Source organism: Brassica napus, unplaced genomic scaffold, assembly GCF_020379485.1.
Source record: "Brassica napus cultivar Da-Ae unplaced genomic scaffold, Da-Ae ScsIHWf_1320;HRSCAF=1886, whole genome shotgun sequence".
NCBI lineage: Eukaryota > Viridiplantae > Streptophyta > Magnoliopsida > Brassicales > Brassicaceae > Brassica > Brassica napus.
The window spans coordinates 210,107-232,279 of record NW_026014737.1 but is presented as its reverse complement, the minus strand read 5'-3'; the positions used below and the strand labels follow the sequence as shown (position 1 = coordinate 232,279).

Sequence of the window (22,173 nt, the reverse complement as noted above, 5' to 3'; positions counted from 1 at the left end):
AAACACCAGAAGATGATTCAGCCTCAGTTCATGATCAGGATGGAGCTGAATATGATCAGTATAAAGACACAGTGGTAGAACATGATCAGTATGAAGACGCAGTGGTAGAAGAACATATTCAACCACCAAGGAGGAGTACTAGAGCGAGGAAACCATCTAAGTGGGTCGACACCAGAGTATACTTCAACAGCAATGCAGTGGCTCATCCTATCCAAGCAACCTGCTCCTTTGCAAGCTATCCTCAAGAGCATGTAGCTTTCATTAGTAACTTGGACCAAGAGTATGTTCCAAAAACATATGAGGAGGCTATGGCTGATGAAGAATGGAGAGAGTCAGTTGGAGATGAAGTCAATGCCATGGTCAAGAATGATACTTGGTATGAAACTGAACTTCCGAAAGGCAAGAGAGCAGTAACAAGTCGCCTCATCTACACTGTCAAGTACTTTGCTAATGGAAAGCCAGAAAGAAAGAAAACAAGACTAGTTGCAAGAGGATACACTCAAGTCTATGGAGAAGACTATCTAGATACTTTTGCACCAGTAGCTAAACTCCACACCATAAGAATTCTGTTCTCTTTGGCTGTGAACTTGGAATGGGATCTATGGCAGATGGATGTCAAGAATGCTTTTCTTCAAGGAGAGCTTGAGGATGAGGTGTATATGAGACCACCACCTGGTATGGAAGACATGGTCAAGCCAGGAAATGTCCTAAGGCTGAAGAAAGCAATCTATGGATTAAAACAGTCTCCAAGAGCCTGATATCACAAGCTGAGTACAACCCTCAATGGAAAAGGGTTTGTAAAGTCAGAAGCTGATCACACACTCTTTACCCTCACAAGTAAGCAAGGAATGGTAGTGATTCTGATCTATGTAGATGATATCATCATCACAGGAAGTGACAAGGAAGGTATCATCTCTACTAAAGTTTTTCTTAAGTCTAACTTTGATATTAAAGATTTGGGTGAGCTAAAGTACTTTCTAGGGATAGAAATATGCCGCTCTAAAGAGGGGCTTTTCTTATCTCAAAGAAAGTACACACTTGATCTTTTAAAAGAGACAGGTGAACTTGGAGCAAGAGTAGCTAAGACGCCATTTGAAGAAGGTTACAAGGTCTTGCGTGAGGGGGAGTTTGAAGATACTCCATTTGGAGACTTCAGGCTATATAGAAGGATGGTAGGGAAGCTGATCTATCTCACAATTACAAGACCAGACATCTGCTTTGCTGTGAATCAAGTTAGCCAGCATATGCAAGCACCTAAGGTTCATCATTGGAACATGGTGGAAAGGATCATGAGGTACCTAAGGGAGGCTCCTGGTCAAGGTGTTTGGATGGCATGCAACAAGAGCACAGAGATTGTGGGATATTGTGATGCAGATTGGGCTGGTGATAGAGTGGACAGGAAGTCTACTACAGGATATTGCACTTTCATTGGAGGCAATCTAGTTACTTGGAAGAGCAAGAAGCAGAAAGTGGTGTCTTGTTCAAGTGCTGAGGCAGAATATAGAGCAATGAGGAAGCTGACTAGTGAACTCATCTGGATCAGGAACCTGCTGAGAGACTTAGGCGTGGAAACAACAACACCAATCACCATGCATTGTGATAACCAGGCAGCCATTCATATAGCTTCAAACTCAGTGTTTCATGAAAGGACAAAGCATATTGAAGTGGATTGTCATAAGGTGAGACAAGCTGTGGAGCAAAAGATCATTCTACCTTGCTACACTAGGAGTGAAGACCAGCTAGCTGATATCTTTACCAAAGGAGCAAGCACAAAAGTCTGTGAGTTCATTCATCCAAGATTGGGACTCATAGACTTGTCCAGATCATGATTTCCTTAGCCATGAAACATCTACTCTTTTTCCTTTGTGTGTGTTTTGTTCCATTGGGTTTTTCACACAAAGGTTTTAATGAGAGATGTGTTCATGGTTTCCAAGCTCAACCATGTTATATGGTTAAGCTTGAGGGGAAGTATTGACAAAGGATATAAAAGCTAGACTTCAGAAACAAATGCTGGACTTGAGAAGGTTAAAGAGCTGGACTTGAGAAACAAGTGACCGTTGGAGATATTATGGAACAAAAGAGATTATTAAAATAAGCAAAGTCACATGTTCCTTTATGCTCCCAACCGTTGAAGACAAGTCACTTTCACTCTCTGGATCAGAACACAATTCTTTACTCATTTCCATTAGTTTATTGTTTATGTACTTAAGCAATAGATTAGTTTAATAGTTTCTGGAAAAAGGCTACTTGCCTTTAAATACATGTAGTATGTTTCACATTCAGATTAAGGAAAAATATCCTTCTTTCCCTCTCTCTCTCTCTTGTTCTTGAGCATTATCACTCTTGTTCTTCATTTTCTAACAAAAATGTTAATGAAAGAAAATCTCAAAAAATTTCATTGAAGGTCAGTAATGCAACGATAAAATGTCGACTTATGTGAAATAATCCACTTCTCCTTCCTAGATGCAAATTGTTATGTCATTTTACAGTTTTAAAGAAGTGAGGAGAGTACATATATTTATTTTTATATCTGAAAAAAAAAATGCAAACAGTTTTAGACTCAAAAAGATAAACAATGTCAATTTTCTTTTAAAAGCTGATACTTTGCAACATGAGACGAAGATGAAAATTTAATATTTACCGTTAATCTTTTGGATCCATCAGACATTCTCCTAAACAAACAATACAATACTGGTCAAGGCAACCAGCCATCTCTTTGGGAGTACTGACGCTTACTTCAGTGAATCCTGCTAATGTGATCTGGCCGTTTATCTAAGAGCATGGGGTATTATCTTGCATGTAAGAAATGAACATGTTAGAGAAAAAGCAGATATAAGAAGGACAGCTGAGTAAAAGTATATCACGAGAAAGAGTTCCATATGCTTTACATGATCCTTTTCCATTCTAGACGAAATACAAACCAACATATCCAGCAAGCAGAAATGCAAACATTTGAGTTAAGAAATCAAGGAATTAAGGAAGAAGCTTGGCACCTGCATGAGCACAAAGAAAGGACATGAACACACTTGTTGAAGGCTAATTTTACCGCTGAAATATATTCTCTTTGATGTTAGAGGTGTGTCACTTGGAATCTGGAGGCACCTTGTTTCTGCAAGAGAGTTGAACATATATTGAAGCAAGTTCTTTGCCTCTCCCACTGAACGTAGCTGGTTCCAGCAGGCAGTTTGTTAAAGCATGTTCCTGTTCTTCTGCCTCAGAGAGTTGTGAGGCCATGGCTACTAGAGAATTTGAAGATATGCCGAGCTGTTCTCAAGTGAAGATATTCGAGCCATCCTTGCATTAGGTGACAACGATGATCCCCTGAGACAAAACTTGTAAAATAAGGTCAAAGGCAAAATTAGAAACCGAATGAAAAAGTTCATCCGAGAAGAAGTACCTAACAAAGCCATTCTTCCCTCTTGGAGGACTTAAGCCTTTCACTGCCAACTCTTCCACTTGTCTTAACACAGAAAACTCTTTGACAAGGCTAACCACACAAAGTGAACAGTCTTGGTGATGATTAACTTATTACAAAGGCTAAATGCATTAGGGACACATACACATGGCTTTGTTTCTTGTACTTCATGTACATTCACCATGACTTCCAATTCATGATCTAGCCATCGCTGCAACGCCTTCTCATTGGTATAGAAGAGTATGAACTAAATTAGATTTGTAATGAAGGTGATATGGTGAATGCGCACCTAATTTGTTCCAAAACCGTGTGTACCACCTGCACAAAGAGTGTTCTACTTAGAATCTCAAAAGCACAAAAGGATCACCATTTAATTTCTTTAAATACGAGGATAACTCATGTATGGCCCAAGCTAACTATTCAACAGGCTTCACATATCAACTACTTTACTCAGTGACATGATTCCATTTAAGTGTTAAAAGCATTTTACAACATACCTGTGTGTTCTGTTTCAAAAAAAAAACATACTTGTGTGTTCACGAGGAGAAGATTTTCGAGCTTCCAACAATTCTTTTAATCTCTTGGTACCCATTGCAGCCTCTTCTATCTTCCTCTGAAGAACCTGAGAGTGAAAATTTTCCTTAATATCACAGCTGAATCTTTTTATCTTTCAGAGACCATGGAACACTACTCAAGGTTCAAACTTATAGAATTACATAGTAAGAATCTTGTGCATACCATTTTCTGGCGCTGATTCGAAGCTTGTAGCTTATGCCTTTCATACTCGCTCTTTCTGCCATCTTGCCGTAATTTTGTTAGCCAGGAAGTATAAGTGTAAAGGTACAGTTAGAATCTAAGATTATTTGAGAGAAGATTTCTTATGGATAAAAATATCAACGCAAGGACTTAGGTAAGATATAAAAGGCAAAGGTACCTGCACAAGTTCCTTCTCCCGGGAGGCTTTCCACTGTCAAAACTGTTCTGCTTCTTGTTTCATTCTATGTTGCAGCTGAACCTATCAAATCCAAGGAAGAAAATCAAACAAATGCATTTTCAAAGAGAAGATGTGACATGAGTATATATGATAACTGAAAAATATATATTCGAAGTTGAAAAACGCATCATGCTTATACCTTCTGTGCCTTTATGGATAGAATTCTTCCTCTAACCTCTGAGCAGCGTCGTCACTCTTTTGTTTCTGCTTTAGTAGCTGACAATGGTTCTCTTTCTTTTTCTTAAGGTTTTGAAGCTGTACTGCAAGCGATTTCAAATTCTGAGCATGCACATCTTGCAACTTCTGTGCTTCACCAACAGAAGCAAGGTTATCAATTCCAGCCAACAAACGGTTTCTCTCTTCCATAAAGCAAGAAATAGACAAACAGTTCAACAACTCAAAATGGTCCTTTTTGATGAGACTTGAGCATCAAATGCAAAAAAATTTCCACCTGAACAAATCTCTTTTCATCCTCCACCTCGGCAACTTTCTTCCCAAAATGTTGCTTTAGTGCAGCCGGATCATAGCCGTCAAAAGGCTTCATTTCAGACTGTTTTCACACATCAATTATGTAGTTATGGACAAGAATAAATCTCAAACCCTCCAGGACGTTTTAGTTCTACGAAAACAAGTGAAAGATACCTCCTTTTCCTCCAGACAACGGTTCAGTTCATGCAACTCTTTATCCATACTACTTTGCAAGAGTTTGTGCTCCCACTCCTTTGCCTCTTCATCTATTTCCCTTGAATCACCTGCACATAATGAGAAGTCTCGTCTTAAATAACATTGTTTTCTTCTAGTATCAGAACTCTTTGGAAGATTTCTTTTACCTATTGTGGCTTCAACCATAGCACAATTGGACGACTCCATACTGTGCAAGCTCTTTTTTAGCCCATCAGGTTTGACGAGACCGATGATTTCATCCTACCACCAAACAATTCAATACTTCATAAAAATAACGAGTACACAAAATTATAAATGTATCAGTTCGAACATTACATATTGTATGTCTTTAAAGTCTTTTCATAATGCTTTACACCAGCATATCTGCTACGACACTGATGGAGTTCACGGCAAAGGTCTTCATTAGCGTTTCTAGATAAGCAATCCTTTCCTTTATACGTCAATTTTTTCTTGAATTTTCAAGTAAAAACTAGATAATAAGGTCAACATACCTAGAGTTTGCACATGAGGATCCTCCATTCCGTAAGGGAAGCTCTGCCTGCAAGTACTCTAGCTGTTGGCGCATTTTCAGCATCTCACTGGACACATGATCTCTATTAACCTATGTTTAAAGATATCAAATTATAGAAAAAGAAAATTAGAGTAACTTAGTTTCAAGCAATAACTAGTCTCTTCTATTGACATGATATATCAGAATAGCTTACAACAGGTTTGTTCCGGATGTTTCGAGCACGGATTGCATATTTAACTGTGTTAAGTGTTTCCTCAGCATTAATATCTGCAGTACTGATGCAAGCTGAAACCCACATAGCAAGCATTAGAGATACAAAACCAGCATTAACCAAAATGTTAAGGGCTTAAAAGAACCCTGCAGGTTACCTAAGAAGTTAGCATGCAACAACTTGTGAGAAAGGAGCAAACACTGAGCAATGTGATATTCAAGAAATTAGAAGACAAGTATACCTTAATTTATGTGTAAGTTTACTCTCTGTAAGGAACATGAGCACCATCTTTACGCTTTCTCTCATCTTCAAGCGCAGTGATGACATTACCCAGCGCAAGGAAGCCTTTATTTATGTAAACTCCTGGTGAAAAAAAGGATCAACTTCCATTACAACAAAATAATATCGACAAGGCTTTATTGCTGGTCTAAGAAATGAAACACAAGAACACTAACCTTCTTTAACTTTCATACCGTCAGAACCAGTTCTATTGGCTCGTTCTGAACCGGCAACGTACACTATGTGCAACTTGGCACAAAGATACTCTTCTTTCAAGCTCCCATTGTAAATACCATTTTCAGGAGAATCTGTATTGATCTTGCGCATTTGTTCCACAGTGATAGTGAAAATGGCATGTGAACGACTACAAGACAAACAGACTTTATGATTGCAGTGCCCAATATGACGTTTAATTAGTAAACACTGAAATAATAAAGATACAAGATTATAAGTCACATGGACTGATTGGTCAAGGCAAGCAGCCAAGCCATCTCTTTGGGACTACTGACGCTTACTTCCGTGGATCCTGCTAATGTGATCTAGCCGTTTTTCTAAGACTCCGGGGTAATATCTTGCATTCAGAAACTGAATAAGTTAGAGAGAAGGCAGATATAAAAAGGTCAGTTGAGTAAAAGTATATATCACGAGAAGAAGTGTCAGATGCTTTACAGGATCCATCCGTTGTAGAAGAAATAGAAACCAACTTATCGAGCAAGCAGGTATACAAACAATTGAATCAAGAAACCAAGGAATTAAGGAAGAAACTAAGAAAACACACAACCAAGGAAGGAAGCAAAGAGAATAGACAACAAAGAAAATAAGGACAAAGAAGCAAAGAATCAACGAAGAAACAGAAAATAAAAAAGAAGCAAGCTGTAAATAAGTAAAGTACAAAAAATCTAAAAAAGAAAGAAGTAAGTTGGGTATGTATGTAAGCACATATAATATATGTATGTTATTGTGGATGTATGCATATGTATATGATGAATGTATGAATAACATATGATGAAATGTATGAATGCACATGATGAATGTTTGAATGCATATCAATGCATGCAGATGTGTATTACTTTGAGTGATTGGGAAAAACCCATTTCAGATTACGTAGTTTCTGAGCTCTTACTGCAAAAGAAAGATACAGTTTGTGAAATTATAAAAATCAAAAGAGTAAAGTTACACCACCTCCCAAATGATTTCTGGAAATTTGGCGATGTATTATGTATAACTGCAAACCTAAAATCCCACAAGAAAAACTGAAAGAGAAAAAAAACTAGTGATGATGAAAATTGAAAAAAAAAACAACCAATTAATCGAACAAATTCATTACCCTGATGATTAAACATGAACAAATCTGAGAACCGGTGAGGAAACGACGTCGTCCTCTCGAACGCAAATAAACCTAAACCGTTGATTGGACCGGAGCTTCTCAGAATCAGTTGCAAAGGAATCGAAGAAACGACGTCGTTATGTCGAACTCGGCGACATTTGCGGCGGGGATTGTACGGAACGTCGCCGTCGTCTGAGTGAGATTGTAACCTAAATATTCAGATTAAATTTGAAATTAACCTAAACATTCTTTAACAAAAATAAACACCCAATTTCAAGTTCTGATTCAAATTCATCTCTATAAACGGCTACAAGAAAAATTAGATAGAGAAAAGAAGAAAAAGAAAAGAAAAGAAAAAAAGCAATTCATGTTCACGAAGAAAAAGAATCATGGAGATGAAACTTTAATATAACTTTGGAAAAAAATAAGAATGCAAACCTCCAATATCCAAGTTCGGATTCAAAAGCCATGATCCTCTAGCTAAACGGCTATTTGATGATTCATTTTAATACGTTAGTGTTTATATACTTTCAAATTTTGATGTTAAAATTTTTTTTTCAAAATTTGAATGTAAATAACAAAAGCTCAAAATAGCCCAATGCCCGACCCATTTCAATAGTCTAGTTCCTCTTTTTCTCTACAGAGTAAGAAGAAGTTCTTAAATGTTAATCTTTCGCCCGACTCAACGCATTTAAAGAGGCTCGTTTTTTTTTGTCAAAAAGAAGCTCGTATTTAAATGGAACGTGGGAGCTTCCCAGAGGTTCACCCAGTGAACCCGAGAATAAGTCATAAAGAAAAAGTTTTGGTTTTTAATAATTTTATCCAGCATACTCTTTAGTTTGAGGTGAATCAAAACACACTGTATGCAGAGGAGGATCTACATTGCCCAAAAGGTGGCAGCTGCCCCACAATAATTACAAATAAATTTATTTCTATCAGAATATACTTGTATCTTCCATTTTAGTTGGCTAGTTATCTCACTATGCCCCCACTTAACAAAGCTTGACTCCCCCATCCTTCCCTCTCTACAAAAAAAAATTGCCAAAACGGAATAGAAAAACAAGTACATTGTCCCTTTGCCATAAATCTCTTTTTGGTCAGATTTGGACTTAGGTACCCCTGATGAACTTTGAAAAATCATATCAATTATTTTAAGAATCCTAAAAATATGGAAAAATATACAAAATGTATATAAACAAGAGACAAACATATGAAAAATACTTTGGTTGACTAAATAATTGTGGAACACAATTTCATATTTTGGTCTACCGATGGCAGAAAACATAATCTAGTGTCTACGAGGATGTAGATTGCATATTCGGTTAACTACATAAATATCTGCAAACACCAGAAATTTAAATCGACCATTTGTTATAATTCTAGCATGATAGAATTGAACGACTACTCTTTCTTTTATTTCTGAACTACGGTAGACATGGTAGAAGTAAACGACTACCATAACTTTTATTTCTGAACTACGGTAGATTTGATTTACTATTATTTCCTGATATAACTACAGAGGCCAAATGACAAAATCTGCCATGTTTCACGAGTCTGCCATAATATTATTCCATAATCTACCACATTCCTTTATTCTTCGGACAACGTAATGTACGTTCTACGAATTTCGAATTGTATAGTTTCCTTAAATATCTCCATAATCTGGTAAGAGAATATCTTCTAAATCTATTTTCCTTAAATTTCGTGTATTCCAAGTAAATTTTTTAAAAAAAATCGTGGTCTTCTTCTTGGTGAGAGGATTTTGATATTTTTCATCCAAAAATTTTGAATTTCTTGTTGAAGAAGATGCATATCTATGCTTCTTGTGGGTTGTGGAAATTTGATCCCCTTAAAGGATGGGGATTTGCGGTTGATACGAACAAACGAGGTAGAGTATTGTACATGGAATTGACAAGTTCCTTTGAAGACCTAAGCCGTATGGTTTTAGAAGATTTTGGAATTGACCAAAACCTTGTCGAGCTTGAGTTAAGCTACTTACCTATGGAGTTAATCGGTTCAATAGACTGTCCTCCAGTTATCATTGAGAGTGATCGGCAAGTCAAAAATTTTCTTACTTATGTACGTGGAAAAACTTCTACAAGGTTGTGTGTGTCTACTTCACCTATCAGTGGAAACAACAGCAACATTGGGGTTGATAATGAGAAATCTAGCTCGCCTATCAGAGAACAAGGTGAACCTTCCTCGTTTCCACCTCGAGCTGACAGTGTTCGTTCATCTGAATCAAGCAAGGATGTTGAAGATAATTCCAACTCAAACGCCAATAAAGAAGATGATGTTCTCGCCATTAAAGCAAAAGAAGACGATAATGGAAAAAGTGTTCGGTTTTCTTTGGTGGATGTTGTGAAGAGGGGTGAAACGTTTCAAAACAAAACCATGTTGAAAGCAACTATGGAAATGTCGGCAATGACGCATAATTTCGATTACAAAGTTGTGAAATCTGACAGAAACCTTTGGTACATCCGATGCAAATACAACCCTTGCAAATGGAGTGTTCGAGCTGAGGGGTTATCAGGTTCCACATATTTCATCATCAAAAAATATGTGGCGGATCATACATGCGCTGCGTCGAGTATGAATAATGGTGGTCGGACAGCTTCTGCAAAGACAATTGGCAGTCTAATAATGCATAGGTATGATGGTGTGAAAGAAGGTCCCAAAACAAATGATGTCATACAGATTATGAGGATGGAACATGGATGTGAGATATCTAAGTCCTTAGCATGGGATGCTCGGGAGTTTGCAATTAGCATGGTTAGAGGTATTCCAGAGAAGAGTTTTGGAAAAATTCCAAAGTACTTGCACATGCTGAGAGAAGCTAATCCAGGAACACATACGTTTTATGAAACCGATGTTGATGGTAGATTCAGATTTCTCTTCGTTTCGTTTGGCCAATCAGTACGAGGTTTTCAGACAGCCATGCGACAAGTTCTTGTGGTAGATGGGACATTTTTGAAGAGCAAATACAAAGGGGTCTTACTTGCTGCGACCGCTTTAGATGGAAACTCTAACTTGTATCCTGTTGCGTTTGCGGTTGTGGACTCAGAAAATGATCGTTCATGGGATTGGTTTATGAGACAGCTAAAGGTTGTTATTGCGGACGAGCATTCTCTAGCTTTTGTGTCAGACAGAAATGCCTCACTTTGTAAGGCAATAGAGAATGTGTATCCTCTTTCTCATCATGGAATTTGCATCCACCATTTGTTGAATAATGTGGTCACACATTACAGAGGAAAGGGACTGGCTGGATTAATTGCAAAAGCTTCTAAAGCTTATAGAGTCATTGATTTTCAGAAGCGATTCCAAGCTGTCTGCAATATTAGTCCAGCTATTGGAAAATATTTAACAGATGCAGATGTTACAAAGTGGGCTCGCTGTCAGTTTCCAGGATTCAGGTATGACATCAGAACGACTAACCCAGCTGAATCAATAAACTCTGCTTTGCGCACACCAAGAGAGTATCCAGTCATTCCTTTGTTGGATAGCATCAGAGAAATGCTGACCCGTTGGTTCTTCGAACGGCGCACACGAAGCAGGAAGCACACAAAACCATTAACTATTGCCATCGAGAAAAAGATAGACAGGCGGATTAATAAGGGTAAAACGTTTCTGGTTCAGCCAGTTGATGAGTACCGTTTTTTGGTTCGCGGAGATACAATCGACTGCCTGGTTGATTTGGATAGAAGAACCTGCTCATGTGGGAAATACGACCTACTGAAAATCCCATGTAGACACGCAATCAAGGCTGGTTTAACAGTTGGTCGAGCCCCATCCTCACTAACGGATGAAATGTACACGACTTCCACTTGGAGAACAGCTTATGAAGAAACTATCAATCCAATAGGTGTTCCGGAGGATAGTTGGGTTGTTCCAGATGATGTCTGGAATGCTAATGTGGAACCTCCTGAATCAAGAAGAGGAGCAGGAAGGAGAAGAAAGCGCAGATACGAGACGGTCGAAGACAAACTTCGTTCATCGCAAGGAGCTGAAGAAAAGAAGAGGCGCAGATGCAGTCGATGTGGCGAAGAGAATCATAACAGAGCTACATGCGACAGAGTGATTTAGTCAGTTCGTTGTTTTGGATTTTTCTTGCTTTTGATTAGCTTGTTTTCATTATGGTGTTGGTTACTTGATTTACTCGTTTTGCTTGGTTTTGGATTTTTTTGTTCTTGGTTATGGATATTAGACATCGTGTTATCTCTCTTGTATTTTTACTAGCTTCGTGAACAACATGAAGGAGAAGAAAATTGTGAACTGAAGCTACTAGCTTTGAAACAACATGAAGGAGAAGAAAAGTATTAGATTGTGAACTGAAGCTGATAATAGTCAGCAACCGAGAGTCAACAAGAAGCCATCAAGTGTATTATAGGCGATCATAATGAAAACAATAATGCAATCTTAAGCTATTTTGAACCCATCAAACTCAAACGACAAGCAACCAATCACTGAAACTTGATCAGACAGTAAGAGAAGTCCATATTCCCACGATTGCTCCCACAACAACCATAGCAACCGTCGTAATCTTTAGCTTCTGTTTCATATCCTGTGCAACTCTAGCAATCTCCAAGTTCACCTTCTCTTTGAACTTTTCTGACATCTCAGCTTCAACTCTAACAATTTCGGACTTCACTTTTTCCATAACCCTTTCTTCAAACTTTGTAATCTCTTGAGCAACTCTCTCATGTTTCGCATCTACCATCCGTATCTCGTCAATCAAAGCTTCATCAATCCATTTAAATAGATGATTCTCAGTTTTTCTCTATAGCAAAAGAAACCAAAAATCAGTCAGTATGGTGTTATGTGGAACACAAAATTGAAACATGGACTTACATCTCTTGCGATTTGACATCTGTAGAATCGTCGATACCTATTCTCCGCCGTCGATGAACCAAAAGTGGTTATACCCTCGCCACACCAACATCTTGTGGGCACACCATGATTAGAGATGCGAGGAAAACGAGCAGAAGAAGTCGTCGAACTGGTCATTGTTAATTCGTTTCGAGGCTCACAGGAATCGCAGACAAAGAACCCTAATCCCCTTTTCTCTCAAATTTATTTTTCTTAGGTTTCGACAACTGAAAAGAAAATCACGTCTTTGGGGGTGTGTGGATCCGGGTTCAGGGTCGGGTTTTAATAACTTTCGGGTGGGCCTACTGGGTATAAACCATAAACGGTTAATACTCTATAACCCTTATATTGACTGGTAAAATACTACACCCTAATACACAAAAATCGACATTTGACAATTGTAAGAAGACAAATTTTGAAAATACGAATTTCTATAACTCCAACTTAAAATCGTCTTTTGAATATACTTAATTTTTATTTTTTAAAACAAAAAATTATTTTTCTTTCTTTATGTGATTTAGGGTATTGTATTTGAAACCTATCTATACTAAAGTTTTTGATATAACTTCAAGCTAATTTAGGGTGTAGGGTATGAATCATAGTTAATGTAGGATTTAGGGTATGAATCATAGCTAATAAACGGTTTAGTGTATGAATCATAGCTAATAAACGGTTTAGGGTATGAATCAAAGTTACTTTAGGTTCTAGAGTATGAATCGGAGCTGATTTAGGGTTTACGGTATTTTAGGGTTTAGAGTATATAATGACACCCTATGTGATTTATTTCCTTAAAGTAATTCATGAAACAGTAAAATAGTAGAAAAACCAATAATTCCATAACAATAAGAGTAATGTAAGAATCAATTAACCATGTCTTAAACCCAAAGAAGAAACAAACTTGAAATCTAAGAGGATCAAGCTAAAAATCATGAAGTCAACCGAGGTCAACAGGTTTCACCGGAGCACGTTTTGGAGGCTTAAATGTAGACATCCGAGATTGCAAGACCGCATCATTTGCTGCTTCCCAAAGATCAAAAGCTATCTTGTGTCGGGCTTCTTTGATGTTCTCGTCGTTCACCAATGAGAAATCTAATCCAAGTAGATGGCACTCTATGAACTTCAATGAATAAGCACCACAATCATTACCACTCATGTTTAGGCCGCGCATGGGGACATATGAAACAGTATACTGTTTCACATTGAAATCTTTCTTCCTCTCTGGCGACTGGACTGCCTTGACGATTCGTGGAATGAGGACGGCAAAAGCTTCGATGACCCTGTTGTTCTTCTTACCCCCACAATCGAAGACATCAATTGTCCGGTTCACAAGATTGACGCAAATAGAGATCCAGTGGATTTGGTTAACACATATAGGGATGTAGAGACGATCGACATCAACGCTCCATACTGAACCTGTGCTTCCATGATATGGAAGCTCGCCTCTTCCATACTCGAGAAAATTGTCGTCGATTTTGTACCCTCTCCTGTTTCCATCAAACTTCCCATAGGCCGTGATAATCTGATTACTGAACATACAGTTCAAAAATGCGACTCGGTCTGGACTCCACCGACGCAATGTGGTTTTCTCCCGAAACAAATACATCATGGCGTCCATGTCCTGAAAAAGACAATACAATTTTGTTTAGGAATGAGAACCAACAACAAAAAGCAATCTGCAAAATATTTCAGAGCTAAACTCACAAAGTTCTTCAACCAAATATTAGGCCCAATAATCCGCGAGGCTAACTCTGCATCAAATGTAGATGGCCCAATCTGAAGTACTCTGTAAAAAGAAAGCATTGCTGTGATGTTAGTGAAGAGGTAGATTTGAGGAAAAATAAATAAAACAATTCAAATAACTTACGTGGGATTCAATGTCCATTCAGTTAGTTTGGCCCATTTCTCTTCTGGAAGGAAAACTAGCTCGTAGTCTTTCGCTTTGCAACGAACTTCTATATCATCACTATCAACCAAGAATGGTGTTTTGAAGATCTGTGGCCGAAACGAAGTCATTGGCGTAGTGAAATCAGAAGGTCCTTCGGACTGCTTGTCTTGAGATGGATCAAAACCGTCAACATTTGACTCTTGTGTAAGGTTACCCATTGTCTTCTGTAAGTACTCTTGGGTCCCTATATTCACATCTAAGGTGCTAAATAAGCTGCCAAACACATCAGACAAATCTGCATCCTGGTTATAAAACACAAAACATGACATTAATATTTTTAAAAGAAAGATTCCATCCAAAACATCATCCTTACATAATTATTACACACAGCAAAGACAACATCATCCTTAAAATAATATTACAAACCGCAAACCGAGTACATGAAAAAGAAAAGCAACCAAAGACATGAAAATATAACAGCAACCGAAGACATGAAAAATGATCTACTTCTTGTTTACCTTTGTCTGAGACCTTGTCTTCGCAGCATTCGCAGGCCCACCATTGTGAGCAGTCGCAGAAGCTCGACTGCGATAAGGAGCAGAAGCCGCACTGCGAGAAGGAGCAAGACCACGAGTAGAAACTGATGCAGGAGCTTCGGTAGAAGCCCGAGTAGGAGCAGGAGGACGACCAGAAACCGAAGCCGGAGCAGTGGCAGCAGCAGCAGCAGCAGAAGGAGTCCAAAACGGATCAGTACCACGAGTCTGAGTATTAGCAGGCGCACCACCCTGAGTCTGAGATGAAAGGATCTTCTCCTCTAATTTGGTAAAGCGGTCTTCAATAATCTCGCGTACCTCGAGGCCTAAGGCAGTAAAAGAAGAGTTAAACATACTCTGGATATAGGACTTCATTTCCTCTTCAAGATCTCTATATTTCTCGGTTGATCTTTGGCAAAGTAACCTCTTCTTCCTCGACTCCGCACCAGTATCCCGAAACCTGTTCTTCCTCTTCTTAGTAGGAGACACACGGGTGCTTTCTATTTCTTCTTCAATTTCAGTTTCACTTGTCTCTACAGCCGCTTCCTCATCTGAACCATCTTCCTCAGAACTGTACTGAAATGGTTTCACTGTTTCCTTATAAGCCCAAACATGCTTACTCCAGTCATACTTGTTTCGCTGCATGTCAATGATTAGATCAACTCTTTCATCCTTCATCTCACAGGCTCGAACAAACTCGGCATCAGTAATCACGTCTTTGAAATTTCCAGATGTAGAAATGGATGGAAACACATCTCCCTACAAAAAAAAAATTTAAAACAGGTTAAAGACACACCAATTTAAGAACTATGCACATCAATAACATCAATTAAAGGAAACAGAACTTACGGTGGAAGCAAAATTAGACTCTATGGTAATAATATCCTCATAGGAAATCTTAGCAGATCCTTTCCAATTCCTGCACCTCATGGTAGTCACGCCTTCTCTCAGTTTCTGACCCAAAAGAGACCCAATGTCCGGAACAGCTTCCATCAACCAAATCTGAAGTGCATACGAGAATCCATCTACGACATAACTGTTTTGCGTCTTCACTTTATCCCTAGCGTTGATAATGGAACTCACCAGCATATCAAAAGAGTGAAGACCCCACGGATATTTCCTCATCTTCTCGAAGTTCATCACGAGCTTGATGTACTTGTATGGGATCCACACCTTCTCATCCTTCGCCATAAGAATACCAGCAATCACACACAAATAGACCAACCGCAGCCTATCAACACGAGACCATGTATTACACAACTTCACATGAACCTTCCTGATTTGCTGAACCGAAATATTTTTCTGTCTCCTTAGCAACTTACTCCAAAACCCTCCATCATATGCCCAGTCATCAATCTCCAAGTCGGGCTCGTCTTTGTATTTCAAACCTGTGATGGCATAGAATTCTTGCATTGAAAATCTGAGAGGCCTCCTAGCATAATGGAACCACAACTCATAACGCTTTGCGGACAGAAGCTGCTTGCAAACGAAGGTGTGGATCGCTCTTGCCGAAAACTGAAGCTTGTGTACATGAATGGCCACAATCTGAGCAAATAGCGGATCCTCCGACACTTCTTTGTACTCGTCTGGACAGTACTTCGCCACCTTCGCAAGTATGGAAGTTCGACAACTGTTGTTGACCTTCTCAACTTGTGTTTCAGTTCCCTCTTTGAATAAGCATTTAGGCAACTGATCAATTGTCATACCTATAAACAATGCAAGAAACACAATCACTACAGTCAATATTTATAAACGCATGCATCATAATATAATTCACAAGATAAAACAAGAGAATTAACCAAAGCTCAAAAAAGTAGGAAATTTTGATAAGAAACACAATCACTAGAGATCGGTTGCTACAAAAACAAATTAACCAAAGCTCAAAAAAGTAGGAAATTTTGATAAGATTGAAGCCTAAATAATAATTCACAGAAAAAAGAATCGAAACTTATGACATTCAAAATCGATCTTAAACAAGCTCAAGTAAGAGATACAAAGACATGCAAAAAAATTCATAAACAAACCTGAGGAGAATCGATTGGTTTGCTTGAAACTATGGCTGAGAGAGTGAGAGCGGAGCGGTGAGGCACGAGTTCAGTTATCGGCGAGGTACGAGCTTCAGCGGTCTTCGGCGACTTAATTGAGAACGAGTCGCGAAGTGAGACGAGGTCTCTGAGACTTCGATTAAGAAGAAGAAGAACACCGGCGGAGTATTACCGGCCAAAACGACACCGGCGACGGCGAGATCCCCTTCAAATCGTCCTTTCTCTCTGTCGCCAAAGGAGGAGAGAGCAATTAGGGTTCGTCGAGCTTGGGGGAAATTTTGGTCGATTTTCCCCTTTTGTATTTTTTTTTTAATAATTAAATTAATTAAAAATAATAATAATATTTTTTTAACATAATTAAATTAACAAAAACGTTTAAAAGATTAGATTAGGGGTTTAATTGGGTTTACAGAAAACATTATGACATTAGGACAACTTATAATTCATATTATGGCAAAGGGACAATCTACTTGTCTTTTTATTCCATATTTCCAATTTTATTTTTATAATATTGTTTTCTTCTTACTTTTCTGATTTTTTTTTCCATGTATTAGTTCTTCCCTCACCTTGTTTTCTTTTGAGTCTTTCCGTTCATGAGTTCTTTTCAGTCAATTAATTTTTTTTTCACAATAGTTCCAGTTTTTTTGTTAATGGGTCATTCTTTTTCTTCCGGTTTAAATTTTTGTAGCTGTATTATTTAGTTTATTTTTTCTTTTAAATGTTATCTTTATTAAATAAAACATCAAACAAAAAATTATTAATACATTAAATTTTTTTTTGCTCCCACTCAAAATATTTTCTAGATTCACCACTGACTGTATGATAGCTATTTCCACTTCATCAAGGACGGGCCGGTTTATGAGAGACTGGACATTAACCAGCTTTATGTGCCCAACAACATATACATCCATGTTGAGAAAATTACTAGTAAAAGGTGGCCTAGAGTTATCTAAATTAGGATGTATCAAACCAATTAATTTGCAGACGATTTTAGGGTTTTGACGCCTTACCTTAGAGGTCACCTTCATGTAAGTGAAACCGGGAACTGTCTGTGTCAATAGTGACAGAGGTGTCGTCGCTTAACTCCGATTCCGCAAGTCCTGGAGAGAAGTTACCGAAAAATTAGATCAGTAAAGTCTTGCTGGAGATCTTTACCGATTTCATCACCATTTTTTCCGCTGATGTATTGAGTTTAATGATGACCGTTGTAGCTAAGAATCTGAGGCAGATGAGTTTATATATTGGGAGAAACAGAGGGAGTCGGAGTGGTAGCATCTCTGAAGTGGTCATGATAAATGAGGAAAATTAATTGTGAAAGAGTGGGTCAAATTAACTGCATGATCCTTAACTACAGAGAACCGGCAATTTTAGAAATGCGAAAAATTTTCAGATAATTTTAGAAAAAAAAAAGGTTAGCAGATGATCACGATGAAGATTAAGTGGAGTCGCAAGTCGTTACGTCAAAGTTATGTTGAAGCTTGTTTGCATGTATGTGGGACACAATGAATTTGATTAAGTCCATGTGTTAGGCGTATCCCAGTTAGACAATGAATTTTGTGATGTGGAAGAAACTTGATCTCTCATATGATGAATTTCCAGGCCGAGGTGAACAACTTAAAAAAACTTCCATCAATCCTGTTTTATATATTGGGATTTGATTGATTGAATCTCTCCACATTTTTTTTTCAACTTCTTTTATTTTTTTAATATAGAAAAACTAAACCAATTTTCATTTTTGAACTCAGTAGGAACTATCTTAAAAAAAAAAGGGTTCCCATTTTAGAACTCAGAAGAACCTTGGGCTATCAGCCAAACCATGCACCGGAACTACTGCTATATACTATCAAAGTCTATAATCTGATCTAACGTGTTATACTATAAAATATAAATATATCTTGGTGAAATAACCAACATCTGGTTCCATGGCCCAATGGATAAGGCGCTGGTCTACGAAACCAGAGATTCTGAGTTCGATCCTCAGTGGAATCGATATTTTTAATCTTGTACGTCCGACCACTCGACCAGAAACTCCTTTCTTTTTGGTTCGGCAGTAGATTCAGAAATCAGAAAGAAGAGCGGCGTGAAACAAACAAACAGAGATTCTCTAAAATTATAAACCCTATTCTCCTCCTTTGCACAAACAGAGATTCTCTTTATTATGAAAAGAGGATACTCCCAATCTCCTTCAAGCTCCACTCCTCCTCCTTCTTCCAGATTCAAATCAAACCCTGAAGGTAATCGTCCCCCCCCCTTCTTCTTCTGTTGATTCGATTTGGGTTTTACAGTTTCTTTATCTTAATTTCATTCCTTTGCCCTGAAAGCTATCTTCTTTGCTCCCTGGGAAACAAAAAGTTGTGTCCTTTATATAGTGGATTGTGTGTTTGCTGTCTTGTTTCAATTCTTGTGATTTTACTGCTTATTGAGTGTGACTGTGTAAGAGATGACTTTGTTTGAGGACTGTGTTTTGCTGTCTTGTTTCAATTCTTGTGATTTTATTGCTATGTGAGAGATTACTTTTGTTTGTTGAGTTTGCTTAAAGCAATACTTGTAAAGCTTAGTGTCAGATTCGTTTTGGTTTGAGAGCAGGTGATTCTCAGTTTCTGGATGATGATACCACAAAGAACTTTGCACGGAAGGTTGCTGATCATTACAGTCGAAGAACAAACCAGACTTTGGAAGAGAGAGAAGCTAGTCCCATCATTCATCTTAAGAAACTCAACAATTGGGTTGGTTAATCACAGCATCTTCTTTCATCCAGGAGGCTTCTTGTGTTTAAAGATATTGATTTCGTTCTTCTTCTTCGCAAACAAAACAGATTAAAAGTGTGTTGATCCAGCTATATGCTCGTCCTGATGATGCTGTTCTAGACCTTGCCTGCGGGAAGGTTATTGTCTCTTGTTGTGTTCATGTCAGTGGTTATGTTTCTTAAGACTGATTGCTTTTAGGGTCTACCAGGGTGGTGATTTGATCAAGTGGGACAAGGCAAGGATTGGTTACTATGTTGGAATTGATATAGCTGAAGGGTCGGTAAGTGACCGCTGGATATCTTTATTTCTTGATATATATATTATGTAATGTTTTTATGTGACAGATTGAAGATTGTCGGACGCGTTATAATGGTGACGCAGACCATCACCAACGTCGTAAGAAGTTCAGCTTTCCCTCCCGTTTATTATGTGGGGACTGTTTTGAGGTATAAATGTGAAAAGCTCCTAGAATAGTTTTGGAAATTTTGGAATCTTGTTCAGTACACAAGTTCTTGGCATGATACTATATCAGATGCAGATGTAAAACACACAACTCAATGCTTCTCAATCTTAATAGTGGAATTGCATATCAATGATTTCAGGTAGAACTAGACAAGATTCTTGAAGAGGATGCCCCTTTTGATATTTGCAGTTGCCAGGTTCTTTTTTCTGTGTTTCAATTCTTTTTGTTTCCTCAAGATTAAGTATTAGGTGAAATGAGGTTCATGGTGTGGTTAAAGATTCTAAATTTGGCAAGCCATTGGGTACTAATTGTAGTTTGCTATGCATTACTCATGGACTACTGAGGCACGTGCACGGCGAGCTTTGGCTAATGTCTCAGCTCTACTTCGTCCTGGAGGCGTCTTTATAGGAACAATGCCAGATGCCAATGTTATCATTAAAAAACTCCGAGAAGGTTCTTAATGTTTTTTTTCTGTCTCCTTGCTTTACAATTTGATCTTTTATCTTATTAGCACTTGATTCTTGGTTTTGGCAAAACTAAATTTGGTTATTTGTTGTTGTCTGAATACGCAGCTGAAGGTTTGGAGATTGGTAATAGTGTATACTGGATTCGTTTTGGTGAAGAGCATTCCCAGAAGGTCATACTTGTTTTGTTACTTCAGTACCAAAACTTTTAATAGCTTTCTCATTTCCTATTCTGATGATGACTCTTGCTGTATCCTCCTTCAGAAGTTCAAATCCAGCAGCCCTTTTGGTATTGAATACGTATTTCATCTTGAGGTACTTAAATTTTTCTTCTATCTTATTCACTTAGTAGTCTACCACGGTTACACATTTAGAGGTATCATGCAAATTTTGTATGGTAGGATGCTGTTGATTGTCCTGAATGGATTGTGCCCTTTAACGTCTTCAAGTCTTTAGCCGAAGAGGTATATCATTTTCCTCCTCTCCATGTTTCATAGGCTTAGCTTAGAAACTGTTTATTTTTTTCGAATGTGTATGTATAAGCTTGACATTGTCCCATGAACTTGTGAACAGTATGATTTAGAGTTGGTGTTTGTGAAGAACTCACACGAGTTTGTCCATGAGTATATGAAGAAACCAGAGTTTGTAGAGCTCATGAGAAGGCTTGGTGCTTTGGGTGATGGTAACCAAGATCAGAGTAAGTCTTTGTTCGACTTCATATGACTCGTTTTGATTCTATTGAAACATAAACTCACTTGTTCTTTTTCAGGCACATTATCAGCTGATGAATGGGAAGCTGCATATCTATACCTCTCTTTTGTCTTGAGGAAGGTTTGTCTTCTTTTCTTTCACCATCATTATGTTTTCACTTCGTTTTTCTTATGATTCAGATATGTTTTTAACAGAGAGGAGAATCTGATGGAGCTCAAAGGAGAGGAGGGAGGAGGAAGAATGGGAAAATGAACTTGTCGAAAGACGATGTTTTGTATATCGACAACTGAAGTGTAACAGAGTTGTAACTTTACACACACTCACTTATGTTACTTGGCCATTTGCATTTGAGAGATTGTTCTATCTACTTCAAACAATATTTATCCCTTCACAGCGAAAGATGAGAAGATGTTTAGTAATAAGCCAAGTCTTTGAACACTTGCAAGTTTTCAAGTTGTGTAGGGCTTTAACAGAATATACCTGTCAAGATGCTTCTTCATCATAACACTATTCATGTTTTGTATTATGATGAATTTGCAGACTACTTTGTCTGACAGGGTCCACGGCATTTTATTTTTATTGAGAAAACCGATTCAAGATTCGAACTGTCTGATTGATCCTGTTCTTTTCAAACATCTTGAAGACCCTCTGACTCAGACAAAGACTTCCAATTCTTTGTCGGCAATTTCCAAGTTTATAACCACGTTTTACATAAGGATTTTGTATATTTTTGTTTGTTTGCAGGTTTCTTAAGAAAAATAAATACAATTGTCTTTAGTCGGTTTGGAGAAATTACCTAAAATAAATACCCATCTCTACCTAAAATAATACTTATATTATAATGCATTTAATTAAATTAATACAAAAAACTTTTGTGTATGTAAATTTTTAATTGTGATCCCTTTGAATAATTCTTATACTTCAACTAATATGAAAAAATGGTTGTTTCTCATATACAAAAAAAAAAAAAAAACTTCTGTCGGTTTGAAGGATTATACAAAAATACTTACTGAAAACTAGCTTTATTATGATACGTTT

At 37.8% G+C, this 22,173-nt stretch overlaps 5 protein-coding genes, 2 long non-coding RNA genes and 1 other non-coding gene across 11 annotated transcripts; 3 read left to right on the top strand and 5 right to left on the bottom strand.

The window, feature by feature from the left end:
• Positions 1–2,552: 2,552 nt before the first annotated feature.
• On the bottom strand, positions 2,553–4,432 carry LOC106453886. Of its 3 annotated transcripts, none has more exons than XR_007331317.1 (6): positions 4,350–4,426; positions 4,154–4,215; positions 3,944–4,037; positions 3,398–3,733; positions 3,103–3,321; positions 2,553–2,792 (listed from the first exon to the last, which is right to left on the bottom strand). It is a non-coding gene; the product is annotated as an uncharacterized LOC106453886 (long non-coding RNA). The 3 variants fall into 3 exon arrangements; XR_007331318.1 differs by lacking the exon at positions 2,553–2,792 and having other exon boundaries at positions 2,799–3,321; positions 3,398–3,487; positions 3,561–3,733; XR_007331316.1 differs by lacking the exon at positions 2,553–2,792 and having other exon boundaries at positions 2,799–3,321; positions 4,350–4,432.
• A 625-nt stretch (positions 4,433–5,057) lies between these two features.
• LOC125575506 lies at positions 5,058–7,876 on the bottom strand. The gene is made up of 7 exons (XR_007331319.1): positions 6,271–7,876; positions 6,057–6,178; positions 5,798–5,889; positions 5,585–5,694; positions 5,409–5,504; positions 5,240–5,333; positions 5,058–5,161 (listed from the first exon to the last, which is right to left on the bottom strand). It is a non-coding gene; the product is annotated as an uncharacterized LOC125575506 (long non-coding RNA).
• Positions 7,877–9,227: 1,351 nt separating this feature from the next.
• Positions 9,228–11,504, top strand: LOC125596912. Its single transcript, XM_048771912.1, has one exon. It carries the CDS (start codon positions 9,228–9,230, stop codon positions 11,502–11,504), a length of 2,277 nt encoding a protein of 758 aa, XP_048627869.1.
• Positions 11,505–11,591: 87 nt separating this feature from the next.
• LOC111198579 lies at positions 11,592–14,087 on the bottom strand. Its single transcript, XM_022687278.2, has 2 exons — positions 13,989–14,087; positions 11,592–13,905 (listed from the first exon to the last, which is right to left on the bottom strand). The coding sequence occupies exons 1-2, from the start codon at positions 14,085–14,087 to the stop codon at positions 13,222–13,224; spliced, it is 783 nt and encodes a 260-aa protein (XP_022542999.2). The 3' UTR covers positions 11,592–13,221.
• LOC111199032 (uncharacterized protein At4g04775-like) lies at positions 11,896–12,425 on the bottom strand. The gene is made up of 2 exons (XM_022688467.2): positions 12,270–12,425; positions 11,896–12,198 (listed from the first exon to the last, which is right to left on the bottom strand). The coding sequence occupies exons 1-2, from the start codon at positions 12,423–12,425 to the stop codon at positions 11,896–11,898; spliced, it is 459 nt and encodes a 152-aa protein (XP_022544188.1).
• A 588-nt stretch (positions 14,088–14,675) lies between the features above and the next one.
• LOC125596915 lies at positions 14,676–17,224 on the bottom strand. Of its 2 annotated transcripts, XM_048771917.1 has the most exons (3): positions 16,730–17,224; positions 15,555–16,411; positions 14,676–15,464 (listed from the first exon to the last, which is right to left on the bottom strand). In XM_048771917.1, the coding sequence occupies exons 2-3, from the start codon at positions 16,407–16,409 to the stop codon at positions 14,676–14,678; spliced, it is 1,644 nt and encodes a 547-aa protein (XP_048627874.1). In that variant the 5' UTR covers positions 16,410–16,411; positions 16,730–17,224. The 2 variants fall into 2 exon arrangements, with proteins under 2 accessions (XP_048627874.1, XP_048627875.1); XM_048771918.1 differs by having other exon boundaries at positions 15,555–17,224.
• Positions 17,225–18,666: 1,442 nt separating this feature from the next.
• TRNAR-ACG lies at positions 18,667–18,739 on the top strand. The gene has a single exon. It is a non-coding gene; the product is annotated as a tRNA-Arg (tRNA).
• Positions 18,740–18,783: 44 nt separating this feature from the next.
• On the top strand, positions 18,784–21,573 carry LOC125596914 (mRNA cap guanine-N7 methyltransferase 1). Its single transcript, XM_048771916.1, has 13 exons — positions 18,784–18,984; positions 19,337–19,476; positions 19,566–19,634; positions 19,706–19,777; positions 19,842–19,943; positions 20,100–20,156; positions 20,275–20,413; positions 20,533–20,597; positions 20,689–20,739; positions 20,826–20,888; positions 20,998–21,121; positions 21,194–21,255; positions 21,330–21,573. The coding sequence occupies exons 1-13, from the start codon at positions 18,909–18,911 to the stop codon at positions 21,423–21,425; spliced, it is 1,116 nt and encodes a 371-aa protein (XP_048627873.1). The 5' UTR covers positions 18,784–18,908; the 3' UTR covers positions 21,426–21,573.
• The last annotated feature ends 600 nt before the right edge of the window (positions 21,574–22,173 follow it).